This window comes from Talpa occidentalis, unplaced genomic scaffold, assembly GCF_014898055.3.
Source record: "Talpa occidentalis isolate TD23 unplaced genomic scaffold, MPIMG_talOcc4v2.1 talOcc4.17, whole genome shotgun sequence".
Taxonomy (NCBI): domain Eukaryota; kingdom Metazoa; phylum Chordata; class Mammalia; order Eulipotyphla; family Talpidae; genus Talpa; species Talpa occidentalis.
Window position 1 is genome coordinate 7,620,461 of NW_023601754.1, and position 20,941 is coordinate 7,641,401.

The 20,941-nt window shown below is 41.7% G+C and overlaps 1 protein-coding gene across 1 annotated transcript in view; it reads left to right on the top strand.

The window, feature by feature from the left end:
* TANGO6 (transport and golgi organization 6 homolog) overlaps nucleotides 1-20,941 on the top strand; it is a 157,059-nt gene that overhangs the window by 18,008 nt on the left and 118,110 nt on the right. Inside the window, exons 8-12 of the mRNA XM_037515990.2 lie at nucleotides 5,570-5,682; nucleotides 7,114-7,290; nucleotides 10,628-10,760; nucleotides 12,991-13,182; nucleotides 20,378-20,512. Coding sequence (XP_037371887.1) covers nucleotides 5,570-5,682; nucleotides 7,114-7,290; nucleotides 10,628-10,760; nucleotides 12,991-13,182; nucleotides 20,378-20,512 — 750 coding nt within the window. The remainder of the gene's footprint in view (nucleotides 1-5,569; nucleotides 5,683-7,113; nucleotides 7,291-10,627; nucleotides 10,761-12,990; nucleotides 13,183-20,377; nucleotides 20,513-20,941) is intronic.

Sequence of the window (20,941 nt, forward strand, 5' to 3'; positions counted from 1 at the left end):
TCCCTTAGACCCTCTGTCTCTGCACATGCACAGCCTCTTCCACTGTCAACGTCCCACGCAGAGTATACATCTGTGATCATCCTTTTTCCTATGTTGACACGTCACTGTCACCAATAGTTTATATTGGGGTACTCTCGTTGTGGTATAGTCTTTGAGTTTGGACAGATATCCTTTTACAGTAGAGGAAACAAAAGTAAAAAATTATGAAGTGACTTGTCCCGAATTACATTAGTGAGTGGAGTGGGTGGCAGAGCTGATCCAGGGACTGTTCTTTCCTTCTGTCTTTTTCTTTCTGTGTCTCAGAAAAAATGCTGTTTGCACATTGTATAAATTTAATAAGTCAAAAGGATTTTATTTTTATTTTTTTTTCATTTATTTATTTACGCATACATACAAGAGCTGGGGTACCGGCCAGAGGTGTGGGGGGAGAGAGGATTCACCAGAGACAGAGTGGGGAACAGAACAGGTAGACTGACTGAAATACACTGCTGAGGGGAGCAGCAAGCAAGTCAGGAGAGGTTTGCCGTGCCATGTGGTTAAGCTCCCTGGCCAGGGGTTCGAACTTGTGCTGCAATGGCTGCGTCTTAACCCCTTGTGCCACCAGGGAGGCCAAATTTTGACCATGTTGATAGTTTTTCTTTGCTTTTTTTTTTTTTTTTTTTAGAGGCATGTTTATTTATTTATTTATTTGTTTGTTTGTTTGTTTATACATGCACTGGGTACGGTCAGAAGCGCTGGAGGGTGAGAGAATTCACCAGAGCCAGAGCGGGGAGCAGAGCAGGCAGAAGGACCGAAGTACACTGCTGAGGGGAGCAGTGGGCGGCAGGAGAGGTCTGCGCGCCATGTGGGACCCTCCTCCGGTGGCCGGGGAGCAGCCGGGGATCGAACCGGCGCTGCAGAGGCCGCGGGCAGCTTCGCAACCCAGCGCTCAACCGCTGCACCACCGGGGAGGCCCGTTTTTCTTTGCTTTTTAATTTAAATTTCTGTTCATTCCTTGCAGAAAAATTCATTCCTCCAGACATTACTGGTAGATGGTGAACAAGTCGGTACAGTCAAATCAAACCTTCTTTTGTTCACTTGCTCTTCCTTCTATCATTGAGGTTCTTTGATTTTGTTCATTTAAATATCACTGATTGAATAGTTTCTAGCTACAGCTTAAAAAATTATTTTTTAACATAGAGGTCAGTGTAACACTCCCACAAGAAAATAGGCTTTTGAGGAAATAAACAGCTGTCAACCTACTTTATTCATTCATTATTTGATTCTGTCACAAAAAATAGCCAACTCCCTGCTGGATGCTAGATACTCTGCTAGCTTTACAAATAGAGAAATAATTAAGAGCTGGTCGCTGGCCTCAAGGAGCAACCAGTCAAGCAAACAAAGAGTTACAGCAGTGTGTGACCCAGGTTAGAGTACCAGAACTCTGCTCTTTTACTTGTTAGGGCTCGAAGCTTAGATGAAGGGCTGTAGGGTTTAACCACAGATGCCTCTTCTCACGGCTGGATCTGTGATAGAAAGCCAAGATACATTCAAAAAGGAATGTGGAAATCCCCAGAAAGGAACGAGGAAATCCCCAGACTGCCGTTGGGGTCATGGGTACCCATCTGTTTTCTTTGTCTAATCTATTCTGACCTGTTGTGGTTTTTATAGATCCATATTGGCCTTTTATTAGGCTCCTCAGCCCTGTCCTACATATTTATAATGGAAAACCACACATCACTATGGATCTTTAACTTTTCTTCAAAACACCAATTTTTGTTACTTTCAGAGAAACTTTTTCACACCAAAGAATTGAGAGGTATCAACTTCAGAACTGATAGCAGAATGGAAAGCATCTGAGGAATGGTTATAAATTTATTATACTTTGGTCAAGTTAAAAGTTCAGTGTTTCAAAAATTTTGGGGTGGAAAGGAGTGGTTCATTTTTTTCAACTAATCTTACCTCTTAATGACTGAGGTACCAGGAAGGTATAGAAGCAAATGAGTAAACTTGCAGTCAAATCAGAGAATGATATAAGAGAGACTTTCAAGCTTGATTAATCTAACAATGGAAGTAAGATTCAGAGAAGCCAGTTGACTTGTCAACTGGTCAGTGGAAATATTTACAAACAACCTCATGTGAAACATCCCCATTAGTTATATTGTTGAAACAAAAAACGTTCCAAATGGTATGGAACATTTTTACTGCAGGAAGAAATGATTTATGAAATATTGGATTGTGTTTCAGAACTTGAAGTCCCACCACACTTTGCCTCCAGGCAAAAGAAGACCCTCAACTAGAAAGAGATGACACATAAGCACAGGCCATATGTTAGGGCCCTTCCCTCGGTGGAAGGCACGGCTTCCTATTGTGTCTTCACTGCTTATTAGACCAGTGCTGTCACCAGCCCAGTGTGAAGGAGGCTGGAAAGAGCTGGCCCCAACGGTTTCCTCTCTATATAGTTTCCTCTGCATATAGTATGACACCAATGGAAGAACTGTTTGTTCTAGGGCACTAGTCATTGTTGGGGTCAGCATCAGAAGATCAAAGTCCAGCATTGATCAGTCCAGCCTCCTTTGTTTCTTTCTTTCTTTTTTTTTTTAAAGATTTATTTATTTATTTATACAAGCACTGGGTACAGTCAGAGGTGCAAGAGGGTGAGAGAATTCATCAGAGCCAGAGCAGAGAGTAGAACAGGCAGAGTGATGAAGTACACTGCTGAGGGGAGCAGTGGGCAGCAGGAGAGGTCTGCGCGCCATGTGGGACCCTCGTCCGGCGGCCAGGGATCGAACCGGCGCTGCAGAGGCCGCGGGCAGCTTCGCAACCCAGCACTCAACCGCTGATCCACCGGGGAGGCCCAACCTTTGTTTCTTATGGGTCACTAAACTCTAGATACAAGTCAGTGACCTGGAGAGCCTGCATTAAGGGGGAGGTGACCAGATTGTATTCTGGGAGAGTGCAAGTAGAAGGTGATGTCAATGTCAGGGGAGGACCAAACTATTAACTTGCATGTGAGTTCAGTGGCAGGCAAGAAATTGGAAGAAGGGAGCGATGCTTCAAAAGGGGTGGGAATGGCATGGCCTGGAAGATTGTGTAGAAGGGACTATATGAGAAGCTAGGTAGGAGGATGAAGTGGTATAAAAGTTGCTGTCCATGGTGCCACCCAGGAACTTCCATTCTGCATTGCAGAGATTGCAGGACTAGGGTTATTAACAGCCTAACAAACTGGGAGATACTGAATCTGATGGGGGTGTAGGTTAGGGATTGAAGCAATGCAAATAACATTATGCACAAGGGATAGTGAGTATTGGGAACCATGGGGTACATGCTTTATTCTTTTAAAAATTGTGGTGAAATACACAGAATATAAAATTTGCCATTTTAACTGTATTAAAGTGCACAGTTCAGTGGCAGCAAGTTCATTCACAATGTCACATGACCATCACAACTGTATTGTTTCAGAACTTTTTCATTACCCTTTCTGTGATCAGTCCACATCTCCCCCTCCCCTCAGCCTCTGGCAACCATTTGTCTACTTTCTGTCTCTCCGGATTGTATTTTATGTCAGACAGATCTGGCCTTGCCAATTACATAGTATACTTTTACTCAACGAATTTGCTTCTCTGAACCTCCATTCTCTGTAGTTTTAGCTTGGGGAAAAATGCTTAACCTGCAGGATTCTTATGAGAATTGATGATATGTTAAATGTTTAGCTGACTTTCCAGTTTATTCTTGAGTAGACATGCAGTGAATGGTAGTCATTGTTTACTTTGTAACAATCAGAACAGTGGGGATCCTTTAAATTGTTTATGAACAGGCAGACTGACTGAAATACACTGCTGAAGGGAGCAGCGGGAGAGTCAGGAGAGGTCTGCTGTGCCATGTGGGTTTCTCCCTGGCTGGCTGGGGATCAAACTCGTGCTGCAGAGGCTGCGGTTGCTTCATAGAGCAGTGCTTTAACCCCTTGCACCACCAGGAAGGCCCCTGAATGTTTTTTTTTTTAAGATTTATTTATTTATGCATACAAGAGCTGGGATACAGGCCAGAGGTGTGGGGGGTGAGAGGGTTCACCAGAGACAGAGTGGGGAACAGAACAGGTGGGTTGACCAAAGTACACTGCTGAGGGGAGCAGCGGGTGAGTCAGGAGAGGTCAGCTGTGCCATGTGGGTTGCTCTCTGGCCAACCGGGGGATCAAACTCATGCTGCAGAGGCTGTGGACAGCTTCATAGGTTGTGTCTTAACCCCTTGCGCCACTAGGGAGACCCCTGAATGATTTTTTTCTAAATATAAGATTAGTATCTGTTCCCTCTAAGAAAATAAAGAAAAATGTAAGTAGAGGTTTTGGAAATTGGAGGATTTTTGTCAACAACAACAAACCGCTGAGAAATGTGCTTGATGGAGTTCATGTTAGTTGAGGTGCTTGATCCAATCAAGTTGGTAAAGAATGGAGAGTTAACTCTGTGGTTTTATTTTGTCTGTTTAGTTTGGTCAGGTATGGTACAAAACGATGCTGGTGAGGAAGAATGGCTCCACAGGGATTACCTTCTGGAACACAGGATCTTGAGCCAAACAATAGGCCCTTACAATATCTGGGGAATCTCTGTTTTTAACCTCCTGTAATTGGTGATATCATAATTAGACCTGTATATAACTTCTGAACACTGCCATACAATGCATTTCATTTAGCTGGGTTTATAGAGATTAGATCATGTACAGGAAGCTGGCTTCTTGGTTATCTGGCTCCACAGAGGAGTCAAGAGGCTTAGGGAGTGTGAAAAACTAGGACTGATTTAAAGGTACAGGGTTCTCTAGAAAAGCACAGAGATTTTCCCAGCCTGTGTCTCCATGACCTTTAGTTTCCCCATAAACAGCAGATTCCTACCTCCCTACTCCGTGTACATGAGGGTCTCTTCAAGCTTCCCTTTCCTTTCCCTTTAAAATAGGGCTGCTGGGCCTCCCCGGTGGCGCAGTGTGTTGAGTCCAGCGCTGTGAAGCTGTCTGCAGACTCCGTGGCGCCGGTTCGATTCCCGGCTGGCCAGGGAGATTCCCAAATGGCAAGACAGACCTCTCCTGTCTTGCCCGCTGCTCCCTTCAGCAGTGTACTTCAGTCCTTCTGCCCGTTCTGCTCCCTGCTCTTTCTCTGGTGAATTCTCTCACCCTCCCGCGCCTCTGGCCTGTATCCCAGTGCTTGTATAAATAAATAAATCTTTAAAAGGTAAAATAGGGCTGCTAATACCAAATTTTTGAGATTGTGTAATTTTTAATATCGTTTTATTTATGCATACAAGAACTGGGGTACAGGCCAGAGGTGGGGGGGCTGAGAGGATTCACCAGAGACAGAGTGGGGAGCAGAACAGATGGATCCACTGAAATACACTGCTGAGCGAAGCAGGCAAGACAGGAGAGGTCTGCTGCGCCATGTGGGTCACCTCCCTGACTGGGGATTGAACTCATGCTGCAGTAGTTGCGGATAGCTTCATAGTGCTGACGCTTAATCCCTTGCACCACCAGGGAGGCCCCAATTGTATGGTGTTTGATTCCTACTGTCTGGCCTTGCAGTCAGGTACCTCTCACCATTCCTCTTCCCTAGGTGTACGTGGTCGGGAATGAACCTTTAACAGTGCTGGTGGATTCCCTGCTTCCAGTGCTGGGCGTGCTCTTCTCTCTCTACTGTTATACCCAGCAGAGCGTGTCTCACATAAGGTAAACAATCTAGAGCACCCTATTTCCTTATAAATATGGTGTTCTTGTTCTTGTTTTGAATAAACTTGCACACTTTGTAATGGTTTTCTTCTTTCAAAGTCAGGAATACATTTGAGGATCCTCTTATTCTGCTCATCTGGAAAAGAAAGAGTTTTGCATGTGGCATGGGACTGGATATAGTTTCTAGAATGACTTCCCTTCTTCTCTGTTCTAGACACCAGAGATAAAATCTCTATTTATATATATAAACATGCCACTGTTTGATCGGTGAGAAATACTGGAATTACTTGTCTAAGAAAGGAGGAAATAGGGGCTGGATCATAACTGCCTTGTGGGGAGTCAGGTGGAGCTGGGGAAATCTGGATCTGAATGTGGCAGTCTGTAATGTGGGCTCAGATTTGTGTTAGTGCTGCTCAGTATTGTTTCAAATGGTGGAATTTCTTCGTCATCCAGAAAATAATCTTTTGTTAAATAGGACTCATTTTCTCTCAGCTCTATTTTCACAGCTGTTTATGTTGTTCCTTTTTCTTTTTAAGAGCTTATGTTCTCTTATAAAATCCAACAGAATTCTGATTTCTGGTATTTGTAAATCCTTCTCTCTTTCTCTCCCTGGACATAATCCGATATTCAATAAAGTGCTTTCATAGGGTTACCATGAAGACCAACTGTGCATTAAAGTTGTTAGCTCTGCCCCTGGCAAGGAGTAAACTTAGTAAGTGGTAGCTTAGTGGTTGGTGATTATCATCCTTGCTAAGTGAAGGGAAGGACTCACTTTTGCACATCATTCAAAGTTTACACTTTACTCTTAACTTTTGGTCAATGCATCCTTGTACCTGCAGCCCCAAGGACAGTGGCCAAGAGAGAAAGCAGTGGAAGATGGTGGTTATAAGTGTGTGAATTTGGCTTCAAAGGACAAAATGTACTAAGTTGAGTTTTGAAACCCGAGCCCTCACAGCAATATCATATCCTCATCAGAGACTTAGAAGGAAGAAAAGGACAGTTACTTGGTGGGCACAGATGATGGGGATGAGGAATCAGCATTAAGTTGTTGGTAGATTGTTTCTTGGTCACCAGCTCTTGGTCCCATTGATGCTTGATGGTACTGTCAGTGTGGGCTTTTTGTCATAGTGCCTAATTCTAAGGCAGTGGGTACACTTGGAATTACAAAAAAAAAAAATTACTTGGAGCGTATGTGTCATATAAGGGTTGCTACTAAAGCCAAGGATTAGTCAGTCACTCATCGAATTTCAGGATATTTGCATTCTGAAATTCACAAGAAGTCTACTTTCCATTCCTGCCCTTCAGTGGTACTAGGTGATTATGCCAGCATTTAGAATGCAGGGAACCTGACAGTCTTTCTTTTTCTAATGTTAGTTTGTTAGCTGTGTAAAGTAAGATGACAAGCTCATTTATAACTGTTTTTTCTGCCAGGTCACTTTGCCAAGAGATCTTATTATGGATTCTGGGGAAGCTGGAGAGGAAGAAGGCAATTGCTAGCCTGAAAGGATTTGTAGGGTTGGACAAATCTGTGCCCTCTCTCCATTCTCTGTGTCAGTTGAGAGCTGCCGCCCAAGGTGGCATTGTGGTTATCGTCAAAGAGGCCATTTGGTAAGTCCATCCGTGCTTTACCATCTTTTAGATTTCATTGTACCCAAAAGGCCATTTTGTGACTCGTCCACTAAGAGGCGCTGGTAGAAAGGCAACCAGAAACTCAGGCAGCTCAGGTGCTGCTATTTATACTCTCTAAATGAAAGAGGAGCCTTAAATAATCCTCCAGGCTTTTCCCCAGATCTTAGCGAATAGTAGGTGCAATTTACTGCAGCCTCACAACAAGCCCTCTTACTTTGAAGTCTTTGCAGTGATTCAGAGTAGAGGGCAGCCACATGTTCACCCTCAACACCTCACAATCCAGTTCTCTTTCTGACTCAAGATAGTATGTGTGTGTTCAGAGTTATGCTTATTTGTAAGGGAAATTGTCTGAAAGCGATTGATCTTCTATGGTAATTTTTAATGGGGGTTTGTTTGTTTCTCAATAGGTATTGATTTAGTAAATGTTAGTGGAATGGATAATTTATTTCTCCTGTATCTCATGAATGTATTTTAAATTATTCTTGCTTTCTGAGTAATATATGTAGGATGCTATTGCCTCAGAACCTAAGTTCCTATTGATCAGATCTATATAGTATTTAACTGGTGAAGCTAATCGATTTAAATGTCACTTCGCATTCTAAACACTGCTGTTTGTTGAAGTGTTTAATTTTATTATTTGTGGTTAACTTGATAAAATTTTAAAATACCCTTTTTAAAATGATGGTCTTGGTAAAATGGGGGAAAATTTTTTGATTGCAAACAGAATTATCACTACAAACTCATGCTATTAATTTAGTAAAAGTTGTTGAGCATTGGGTGGTTTTGTGGTTATAACCATGCCCTTGAATTAAAAGAGTTTAAAATCCTTTGACCTGTTTATTTAAAACACACACCCACACCCACACACACATGCATACAAACGCACACTCTTCTTTGGAAAAGTTTACTGTGGGACCGATTTAGTGATTGCAGAGAGAATTTTTTAATATTTAACTTATCAGTAATTAAAACGTATTGCTATCTTAACAATAGTATACTACAGTTTTTTTATATATCTATAAAATCTACAGTTTTTTTTAAAGTTTTTTTTTTAATTTATTCATGCATACAACAACTGGGGTATTAGACCAGAGATGTTGGGGGTGAGAGGATTCAGCAGAGACAGAGTGGGGAACAGAACAGGCAGATCCATTGAAATACACTGTTGACAGGAGCAGCGGGCAAGACAGGAGAGGTCTGCTGCGCCTTGTGGTTTAGCTCCCTGGCCAGTGATTGGGATCGAATCATGCCGCAGTGGTTGGCTATAGCTTGATAGTGCTGAGACTTTAACCCCTACACCACCAGGGAGTTCTTTTTGAAAATATAGTCTCTAAAGAATAGGCAGTGATTTAAGTGATTCTCCATCCACTGCCGGAAGACTAATGGATCCTTGGCCTGGGGTCTCTACATGAACTTCTAAGGGTCTATGATTCCTTTCAAATTATATAGAGGAATTCTTTCTATATGAGAACATGGAGTTTTTTCTTTCCTAAAAATATTGTTTGTAGCTTTCATTAGATACTAAAACAGTCCATGTCTCCAAACGTTGACACCCCACTCTAGTCGAAGAAGTGTGTGTGTGTGATTTTATCATTCTTTCTAATTATCCTGCTCATGGTGCTCGTCCCCCAAGTATACAGTCACACACCTTTGTTGGTCTCGCCATATCCCATGCCATTATGTCCAGCACCAGATAGCAATAAGAAGTTTGATTAAAGATACTCTTAAAGGGCCTCCCCTGGTGGCACAGTGGTTGAGCGCTGGGTTGTGAAGCTGTTCGCAGCCTCTGCAGCACTGGTCCGATCCCCTCCCCGGCCACAGGGCAATGGTCCCACATGGTGCGCAGACTTCTCCTCCCGCGCCCGCTGTTCCCCTCAGCAGTGTATTTCGTCGGTCTGTCTGTTCTGTTCCCTGCTCTAGCTCTGGTGAATTCTCTCACCCTCCCGCACTTCTGACTGTACCCAGTGCTTGTATAATTAAATAAATAAATGAAACTTTAAAAAAAAAAGAGTAATTTTAAAAAAAAATTTAAAAAATAAAGATACTCTTAAAAAGTAGCTTAAATCTCATGCTCTTTGGATCTGGAAGTTTTCATTCTCTGGAACTAAATATAACCAATTGACGCTTTATCATTAAAATTTTAAGAATGAATAAAATAGTGCTTCTTAAAGTCATTTTTTTAAAAGTATTTGAGTACAGTACTTCATTCTCACAGTCAGGATGAGTCACAGAAACTTAGAATAAATGTTTATTCATTTGAGCTATTTTTCTAAATGAAATGTGGTGAGATAATATGACTGAAGGATTCTGAGATAATACACAAGTAGTCCTAAACTGAGTTCATAGGCTCTTCATTCTACTAAATGACAATAAAGGCCATGTCATGCAACTTGGGACATACTAACAAGTATTGATTAATTTCAGTAATAATTAACTTCAATAATTGTTATAAACATAACTTTGAAAACAAAAAGCAACCACTGCTTATAATATAAGCACTCACTCTTTATATTATTTTAGTGTTTTTTTTTTTCTAGCACATCTTCTGTGCCTTTGTATTTGTTTCTATGACACAGCATAATAATCCTATATCTTGGCTTTTATATGATATAGTGTAATAACATGGTATCTTTCACTTGTCAGATGAATTAAAGTAAAAAGCCTTAGTACCCCATGTGAAGTTTCTTGAAACTGCAGAAATCATAGCACAGTTTTCCTAACTTAAGTCACATATTACTTGGAAATCACATTTGGCCTACTCAGTTCTCTGAACCTTTGTATATTTTTTTGTCTCGGCTAATTGGCTCTTATGAGTTGAGATTGACTGTGCCTTTTTCTATGATAGTCGGGTCTTCTTCCATTGCCCAGTCCCCTTCACTGGTATCAGAAAAAAGTTCAAGTCCTTTGAATGGCATCCAAGGTCCTCTAAGATCTGACCTTGCTTTGCATCTTCTCATCCTCTGTTCCTCCTCAGGAATCAGAAGATCCTCATACAACCTATGTTTTATTTCCTTCTTGGGTTTGCAACTTATTGAAATAATAGTAATTCCTCAAAATCCATCTTAAAAGCTACTTCCTTCATGAATCTTGTCCCCATCTTAACATATGATCCTGCAAGTTGTGATAATCTAGCCTCTGAGAATACTCTTTTTTAGCTTGAAGAGATAGGAAAATAATTTAAACATTTAAACAATTCTTTGTAATGATTTAATTCAGAAATAACATGTTACTTTAGAATAAAGATTATTATGGTATTTGAAAAAAAAAATTACTCTCTCTGGTGACATTGCCAAGATAATTTTACCCTGCATTGCAGTGATGAAGATGAAGATGAAGCCCTGTACCAAAAGGTATCCTCAGAGCAGTGCCACATGGAACATCTTGGGGACTTGCTGTCCCACTGCCAGGAATGTGGTTTGGCAGGTGACTTCTTCATCTTCTGCTTGAAGGTAAGGATTGTAGACAGTTCGTGGTCAGCTTTGTTCCAGAACAGTACCAGGGCCCCTTTGAATTTTCAAGGCAGTCATTATTTTATGTCCTAAAGTTTAGCTTCTAATTTAGGAGAAATGATCAGAAGACAGAAGGATAATTATTTGTTTTAGTAGCCCTTGGCTACTAATTATTTGTTTTAGTAGCCCTTGGCTTAGTGTACTTGCCTTCAACAGTACACGTGATCAGACCACTTTCCTCAGTAAACTGCCCTGAAATTTTAGAGAAGACCAAAGTCGAACTCTGATCTATGAAAGAGTTAATCTTTGCTCTGTGTTGACAGTAAGAACTCTTTTGAAGTTAATAGCAGGTTTTACAGCTATATAGTAATCCCTTATCCTTTCTGACTGTTGTTTTGTCAGGCATTTGGAAAGGAGATTTAGCAGTTCAGCCTTTCACATTTCATTTTGTAACCACTTGAAACCTTTTCCCGGTTGGTTTCTTAGTGCTGTTGATTGTGCTTCCTTTCGCCCTAATTGCCCCACAGTAACTTGGACCTCATACTATTCCTCTTTGTTTGCACTCTTTAAGACCAGAAGCCAAGTCACCTCTGATTCTCTGCCCTCCAGCTCTCTCTTCTCCACTATTTCCCCCTGAATAAAGTGTCTACTCTAAGAGAATGTCTGTGGAGTTTAAGGTTGGCATGGGTGTGAGAGAGTGCAGGGAGGGAATCAAGGGCAGTGCATCAGAACGTGAAGACAGACACTTTTTAAAATTCTCAGTTATTTTTATTGATGTAACATTGATTTTTGACACTGGATGTGGTGTGAAGGGTATAGGTTCACACCTCTTCAAATGTCTGTTACCACACCACATCCACCCCCAAAGCCCATAGTCTGTAGTCTTCCTCCATAGTTCATTGGGCCTCCAGGGGACACTTTTTTTTGATGCTTTCTCACTTCCCATCCCTGTGGAGATATGCTCTTAATTGGATAACTTTTTAAATGATTGAAAAACAAAAAAATGTAAGGGCTTTGGCTAAACCAAGATTTCCCCACTTTGGTACTGTTGACATTAGGGCTAAGTAATTTTTTGATGAGCAGGAGAGGAGAAGGTTTTCCTGTGCATTGTGGGATGTTTAGCAGCATCCCTGACACCTCCTCCCACCCAATTATGATAATCCAAAATGTCCCGAGACATTGCCAAATGCCACCCCTTCCTCCGCCGGGGGAGAAGAATCACCCAGGCACAGTTAGGAACCACTGATCCAAACTGTCAGTTACTTTGGTAAAGTATTAATTGTTTAGGAACTTAAATTTTTCCCCTTCAGGAAATTCACAGTGTGAAGAGTGGGAGACCATCCTGTAGAATCCATAGTGATGAACTATTAGTAGAAACATCTAATAATTTCTACAAAAGGGTTTGGAAATGTTACATGGTATGGGGTGTAGTTTAAGGAAGGCTAGTGATAAAGTCAGTGCTGTAGTCTGTCAAATGAGTTCTTTGTGTGTATGTGTGTCCATTATTAAGTTTTAAATTCTCATATATGTGGGATCTCAGCATACATATTATTTTGCAACTAGCATTTTTTACTCACTAGTAGTTTTGAGATCCCTCTAGATTGAGACCCATATAGAATTAATTCATTTATCTCAACTGAAGCGTGGTTACCTGAGATAAGCAGCCCGGGGATCTTAGTAACAACCTTTTGCTCAGTTCCTGGTATGCAACTTAGTCCCTGATATGAATCTTGCTTCATGTTAGACCATGTACCACCATGAGGCGGAATGGACTCAAAGGATCCCCTGACTCACTTCTTGGTATGCAAATATCCAATTCACTTCTTGGTCTGTAGCCACGTCCTATCTGACCATGTACAGCTGCCAGTGCAAACCCACCCGGAACCTTGTAGAAACTGAAAGTGTATATAAGCCCCTGACTTCCTACAAACAGGGCTCAGCCTTGGGATGCGAATCTGCTGAGTCAGCACCGGTACATTAAACCTGCTTCTTGTTAGCCCTGGTGTCCAAGTTTCCTTTGTGCTATGTAACACAAATGCTACATTATAATAAATACACCACAGTTTATTCATTCTCTTATTGCTGGGTGGTTGTTTCTAGGTTTTGACTATTATAAATAATGTTGCAATGAACACAGACTAGTTCTTTAAATGTATATTTCAAACCCCTTTCCAGCTGTATTTTTGCAGCCCATAGTTCTACAGATTTTTCTTTTCTTCCATGCTGGTAGGAATTGACTTGTGTGGCCATGGAAAATGAAGCAGAGTTAAGAACTCAGCCTTTCTCCAGCCAAAGCCTCTTGGAGTTAGAGCAGCACCAGACTCTCCTTGTGGAAGGCCAGAAGCAGAGGTTGCTAGTGCTGCAGCTGGTGGCTGTCCTGTGTGAGAGAATGTCTGAGCAGATATTCACAAACATCACTCAGGTTAGTGGCTGCTCCATTCCAGATCCTAGCCTGCTGGCATTTGTCTGTTTTGGTTTCTTTACATCCTTTCCCCTCCCTCTTTCCCTCTCCCCACAATGCCCAAGAAATGGTACTCAGGATGTGGTTCGTTGGCCCTATAACAGCATCAGTGTACCTGGAATTCTGATCAAGCATGTCAATGACTGAGCCACCCCAGGCCAAGAGAATCAGCACTTTCATAGATCCCGGGAATCAGCATGTTTAACAAGCTCTTGAGTGATTTTCGTGCACACGAAACTTTGAGTACTGTTTTAACTGCTTGTATGTTAGAGCACAGTGATTTTCAATTCTTGGGGCAAATAAAATCATCTGGAATATTTTTCAAAATATCAATATCTGGCCCATTTTTAGAGCTGTTGATTCAGCACATCTGGATTAGAGCCTGGGCATCTCTATTTTTTAAAACTCCATGGATGGTTCTAATGTGTATTAAAGGTTGAGAATGTAGAAACTCAAATTTGAAAAAACAATCACTAACAATAATCCTGGCTTTGAATGTTTTAGGTCCTCTAACTCACAGCTTATCGCCACAACAGCCTGTGAAATTTTAAGATGTTTTTTAAAAAAGCTTTTAGGGTAGTGTATAATTGGATAAACCATTGCCTACATTTTATTCACTCAGATGTTATTTTTATAAGCTTTTTAAAAATAGGAAATAAAAGTAATAAAGAACCAGCAGGGCAGTCTCCATATTTTACCACTTTAGCAGAATTAGCTGTTGCTTGGTTGGTGAATAGCTGGTTGTAAGATGGTCTGATTGTCATGCTTAAATCGGATTCTCCAGCTCTTTGTATTGCCCTCATTGCCGGCTGCCTTCGGGTGTTGCTAAGCAGCATTTCACTATCGCTCCTGCTGAGAAAATTTGCAGCTGCCTGTCAGCTCTGACTTATCACGCCTGTTTAATGAGAATTATGTTCATGATTTCTTTCCTGGCCTGTTTCTCCCTCAGTTCACTGACCCTTTGTTACTTAGTAGGGTGATTTGTTTTTCCCGTGTTTATATCAGTTCCCTATAAAGACTTTTTCACCCAGACCTTATGTTTTTGTCTCAGGATGCTAGTTGGAAGGGGAAATGGTCTGAACACTGATATGACTTGGGTTTTGCCACTTATCTCCTAATTGAGGAACAATGGTGGTAGACTGATATAGAAGTGATTTGTCCCATGAAATTATCCTTCAGCTGAGGTTAATTGTATCAGGACATTAAAGGCAGAAACATTGAATTTCTGTATGAGAAACATTAAATTGTGTTAGCAGTCTTATTGCTAATGATGACTTTGATACGTTATTTGAAACACACACACACGGATGTTATAAGTTGTAGTTAATTTTGTTGATATAGGAACCAAGATTTTCAGCATAAAAATTATGAATGTAAAATCTAAACATATAAAAGACCTTGAGTAAAAATAATGTAATAGCGATTTTCAGTTGGTGTATCAATATGACCTGGTTATTTTTATCTTTTTAAAAAATAGTTTGTTCCACTGTCAATGCCAAGAAGCAGTGACAACCCGGTAGCAATAAGCATTCCGAATGCCAAATTATAGTTTCTACATACCATTTCCTACTAAAAGAACAAATTGCTCATTGGAGTAGAGATAAGTTTGAGGTCTACGGCTGAATTGTGCACTGTGAGCTTCAGGGCATCTTGTGTCTGAATACCAGCAAGCTGTCTGAGGTTAGAGGCATCAGGGGCCACCCTGAAGGGACTTCCCATGGCCATGTTAGAACAATTTTACCATGAAAAAGAATAATGCCTGCAATGGACTGAAACACATCAAAGTTATTAACAAATCCAAAACCCCTCCCCTCCAAAAATCTCTTTTAGGACATCTTTGAAGGTTGCCAGGATATCAACTCATTACTTTGTGGATTAATAATAGAGGGAAAGAGTATTTAACTTGCCTTTTGGAGGGGGTAGAAATTGTATTTAATGTAACGAAATAGTCAAAGGGAACATTTTTCTTTATACAAGAATTATAGCAAAATATTCAAAAAGAGTACTAGAGGGGGCCTCCCTGGTAACACAAGGGGATAACAATGAAGCTATGGGCAGCCACTGATCAGTGGCAGCATGAGTTCGATCCCCACCAGGGAGGTAACCCACATGGCGCAGCAGACCTCTCCTGTCTCGCCTGCTGCTCCCCTCAGCAGTGTGTTTCAGTAGATCTGCCTGTTCTGTTCCCCACTGTGTCTTTGGTGAATACTCTCACCCCCTGCACCTCTGACCTGTACCCCAGTTCTTGTATGCATAAAGAAATAAATCTTTTTTAAAAAATGAGAGAGAACTAGAGGATGACATTTTGTAGTCCCCTGATGAAAGAATGGATCTAGGCAATAATCATCAGTCTCTGCTACAACCATTAGGCGTACTTTCTAGTGAAGATATTAGGTCAAATACACCCAAACCAACTAGATCTTTTTACATAGCATTTTATTTAGAAAACTCTCAAATTTGAAAGCATTTTATAGTGAAAACCTGAATATTTACCACCTAGATTCTACCACTACCATTAATGTTTTATTAGACTTCCTTTATCATTTATTTATCCATGTTTCCATCTATCTGCCTCATTTTTGGGGAGATTTCAGGTTTAATGTCAATTTAGTGCATGTCCCCCTAAATATTCAGCTTGGACTCATGAATCACAAACAGACGTCATGTGTCTGCTGCTGGAATACAGTAAGGAGCACACACTACCACCTGGGGAGGGGTCTCAGTAAAAACAAAATAAAAAAAAAATAAAACTAAAAACTGGAACCTAAATCTAATCAAGGAAACTCGAGGTAGAAGACCACATTAAATAATGCCAGGAGGAAGCAATCAGCCAAATCCAGAATGTGGGAAATTCTATAATACAAACAGCCCAGTGTTCTCATCAAATAAATGGCATTAAAAAGGTGGCAGGGCCACTAGAGCTTAAAACAGACTGATGAAACCTGTCAGCCAGAAGCATTGTGTGGATCCTGATTCAACCTTACCAATTGTATGAAGATATTTTGCAAGTCATGGACCAAATATTAGAAGATATAAGAAAATTTTTACGGGGTATTATAGTCATGTTATGGTAGTTTTGTGGGGGGATAAAGCAAAGTAAAAAACAATTCTTATTTATTAGAAATGCATAGTGAAGTATTTATGGATAAGAGATTAAAAATTCAGTCAAGTGTGCTGGCAGATGGCATATCAGTATGTGAGATACTGTAGAGAGAAAGGAGGCTTGTGATGGTATATGCATTGATACAGAGCCCTGCACCAAATCCCAAGTTCTTTAATTTCTCAAACGTGTTCCAAGGGCCTACTATGCCACATACTCTACGTACAGGGACAGAGCAGTGAATAAAAATGATGTGTATGTATGCTCTGATGGGGCTTACATTTACACAGGGAGAGAAGGGTCACAACAAGCCAGTAAAGCACATACTGTGTTAGATGGTAGTCAGTGCTGAGAAAACTCGAAGATGGAAAGGGGATGATAAGGGAATCTGATAACAAAGGGTGGTCATGGAGAACCTCATTGAAAAAATGCCTTTTGAGCAAAAATCTGGAGACAGGGAAGGAGGGAGCCATAGAGATCCTAGGGGAAGAGTGTTCCAGATGTGAGAGCATACCTGGGGTGTGGATGGATCCCCCAAGGAGGTTGGTGGAATTGGAGTGGAGTGAGCAAGATTGCCTTTTTGCTGCCCTTGCAGATCACTGTCACCTTCTGTACACTTCTGTATTAGTTCACTTTATTTTTTTTTAACTTTTTTTTTAATTTTTTTTTTATAGAGGCATGTTTTTATTTATTTATTTATTTGTTTGTTTGTTTGTTTGTTTGTTTTGTTTATACATGCACTGGGTACAGTCAGAAGCGCGGGAGGGTGAGAGAATTCACCAGAGCCAGAGTGGGGAGCAGAGCAGGCAGAAGGACCAAGGTACACTGCTGAGGGGAGCATCGGGTGGCAGGAGAGGTCTGCGCGCCATGTGGGACCCTCCTCCTGTGGCCGGGGAGCAGCCGGGGATCGAACCTGCGCTGCCGAGGCCGCAGGCAGCTTCGTAACCCAGCGCTCAACCGCTGCGCCACCGGGGAGGCCCCTGTATTAGTTCACTTTAGTTGGCAGAGTAGATGGTGGGATTTTTTCCCCCATACAGTAAAAATGGTTTAAACAAGTAACACATGCTCATTGTAAAAACATTTAAACAATATAGAAGATAACATTTAATGATGATATACTGAATACACGTGTTTATCAACTTCTGGAAATGATAGGAAGCAATAGAGCGGGAGAGGAGAGACAATAGATTAGAGAGGGTAATAGAGAGGATTTGGAAACTGGAAAATAGTAGCTGATTTAGCAAGCTTCAGAAAGTGGAAAGCAAACTGCTTGCACAGGGGAAGACAAGAAGTAAAGTACGTTACCTCTATAAAGCTGTTGACATATTTTTTTCCAAGCAAAAAAAGAAACCAAAAGAAGCAAGCTACTTCTTACGGCAGAGGCCTGGACACACTGGAGCCACTAGGTCAACTCTAAAGATGGAGCTGGGGTCCTCCCCAGTGGCACAGCGGTTGAGCACTTCGATCCCTGGCTGCCGGGCGAGGGTCCCACATGGTGCGCAGACCTCTCTTGCCGCCCGCTGCTCTCCTCAGCAGTGTGTTTCATTGGTCTGCCTGTTCTGCTCTCCGCTCTGGCTCTGGTGGCTTCTCTCACCCTCCCGCGCTTCGGACTGTACCCAGTGCATGTATAAATAAATAAATAAATCTTAAAAAAATATATTAAAGATGGAGCGGAAGTTGAGCTTAAAACAGGTGGAAAGGGGGCCTCCCTGGTGGCGCAAGGGGCTAAGACTCAGCACTATGAAGCTATCTGCAGCCACTGCAGCACGAGTTCAATTGCCAGCCAGGGAGGTGATCCACATGGTGCAGCAGACCTCTCCTGTCTTGCCTGCTGCTCCCTCAGCAGTGTATTTCAGTCAGTCTGCCTGTTCTGCTCCCCACTCTGTCTCTGGTGAATCCTCTCACTCCCCGCACCTCTGGCCTATACCCAAGTTCGTGTTCATAAATAAATCTTAAAAAAAAAAGACACATATATCTATATCTATATATCATGGGGAGGAACTTAGAGTCAGATGGCTAGATCATTCCAGTAATTTAACAATACTTGTGCTGAAATAGAAGCTTCTTATTAACAAGGAGTGCTTTAGAAACCTCTTAAAAGGTAAAAAAAAAAATAGGTGGTGCAAGGTGTCAAATTCAGTATTTTTTCTAAGAAAGGCCAGTGTCCTTAACTTATAGTATCAATACAAGTTTGTTTTTTTTTTTTTCAGTCAGGCATTTATCTTGCTTTGAATGTAGGTGTTACAATATTCTTTTTTTATTTTATATATTTTTTACATAATTTTTTATTTTTGCACAATGTATGTATCAATACAAGTCTTAGAACTGGAGAGGGGACTGAAAATTGCCATAACCAGCATTGTTATTTCAGTAAGTGGAACTTTTAATAACCTTTCCAGTTTCCGGCCTTGCTCTATAAGACAAGTGTTAACAAGCCATTTTCCTGACTTTAAGCTTTCAATAAAGATTCTAGCAGAGTATGTTATTTGCCCAGGGAGTAAAACATGCAAGTTTGCATGGTGCTGAGAGGCTTGCTATGACCTATCTCAGCCGTCCCATTTTCAAAATGATTTTTCCCTTTTGAGTCATTAATCCTAAATGTGTGTGTGTGTGTGTGTGCATGCATGTGTGTTTGCACGTATGGGTATGAGTATGCTGGTCTTTATCCTAAGGTGTTTCTATTTAAGGTGATTAATCCAAGTGCAGTTAAAATGATGCTGACCAAATTAATTCCTCTTAATGCATATTTGTTAGGCAAATGCTAAGTAAAATCTTATATATGAATAATCCTTTAAAATATTTGATACTTTAAAAAATAACTTTGGGGCCTTTCCGGTGGCGCAGTGGTTGAGCGCTGGGTTGCAAAGCTGCCCACAGCCTCTGCAGCGCTGGTTTGATCCCCGGCTGCCGGGCCCCACATGGCACTCAGAACTCTCCTGCCGCCCGCTGCTCCCCTCAGCAGTGTACTTCGTCAGTCTGCCTGTTCTGCTTCCTGCTCTGGCTCTGGTGAATTCTCTCACCCTCCCGCACTTCTGACTGTACCCAGTGCTTGTATAAGTAAATAAATAAATCTTTAAAAAAACACAAAAAACTTTGGATCATTTGTACAAATTGTTGGAGGACACAGACTTCTACATAAATCAAATGCTTCTTCCTCCTTTCTTTGCTTACTAGAATCAAACTCTAGAGGGGGGTTTCTTAAGAAGGAAGCATCATTAGAAGGAACAGATCTAGAACCCTCTAAGATTATCAGAGTGGGGCCCCTTCCTGGTGATGCGAGGGGTTAAGACGCAACCTGTGAGGCTATCAGCAGCTGCTGCAGCACGAGTTCGATCCCCGGCCAGGGAGCTATCTACACGGCACAGCAGACCTCTCCTGACTCACCTGCTGCTCCCCTCAGCAGTGTATTTCAGTCAATCTGCCTGTTCTGTTCCCCACTCTGTCTCTGGTGGGTTCTCTCACCCCCCACACCTCTGGCCTGTATCCCAGCTCTTGTATGCATAAATAAATAAATCTTTTTTTAAAAAAAAAGATTATCAAAGAGTAACATTATTTTTCATTTAATTTTCTAGTAAAGTTCTTGCAAAGTAAAGGAAGTTTTATTAGCAAAGTAAAGCATTTGGGAGAGTAAAAACAGGCTTTTTCACTTGACTGTTTGACCTTGAGCAGATAACTCTTTAAGTCTCAGATTCTTTTTTTTTGTGTGTGTGTGTGGGGGGGACCCTCGCCGGCAGCCGGGAAACAAACCGGCGCTGCAGAGGCTGGGGCAGCCTTGCAGCCCAGCGGTCAACCGCTGTGCCACCAGGGGAGGCCCTAAGTCTCAGATTCTTCATCTGAAAATAAGGATTAGAACACTGACCTCCGAGAGCTGGTAGGAGACCTCAGTGAGGTTGTGCAGGTAAAATCACCATCCTGCTCCACAGTAGCATTTATTCTTGAAAGTTCTTGGTATCACAATGTTGATGAGGAAGAAGATGTAGACGTAAGATGTAAGGAGAAATTTGAGGTTTTTTTCCCCTCACTTCTCATTGATTCTAAATTCTGTTTCTGTGGTAGGTTGTGGACTTCGTAGCTGTCACACTGCAGCGAGCTTGTGCGAGCTTGGCCCAACAGGCAGAAAGCACGGTGGACTCGCAGACCCTGAGCATGTCCATGGGGCTGGTGGCTGTCATGCTGGGAGGAGCTATCCAGGTAAGTGGCAGACCTCAGGCAAACTTGAATGTAGGGAAAAGAGAAGAGCAAGAGCTGTTGCTTCCCTCCCATGGCTTGTGAGAAATAAGAACAAGAAATAAGAATTGATATGCACACAGGAAGACTGTGAGGCACTTGGCTAATGAGAATTCCCTCTAAACTAGAGGGCAAGAAAATTGTACCAATTCTACTTTGTCACTCTTGTAGACTTGACCATCAGCAGGGCAGTGCCCTTCCCCTCCTAGGAAAGCTTGATTTAGAAAAGCCTGACAGTGCTTTGATCTGTGGGGAACACTGTATCCTCTAACCAGCACTGAAATGGCTCGCAAGAGCTCAGCTGTCGTCCCTACAACTGAAGTCAGAGGAAGGTCTGGTTGCTTAGGATTTCTCTATTTTGAACAGCTCATTTAGCACAGGATAGCACATGTG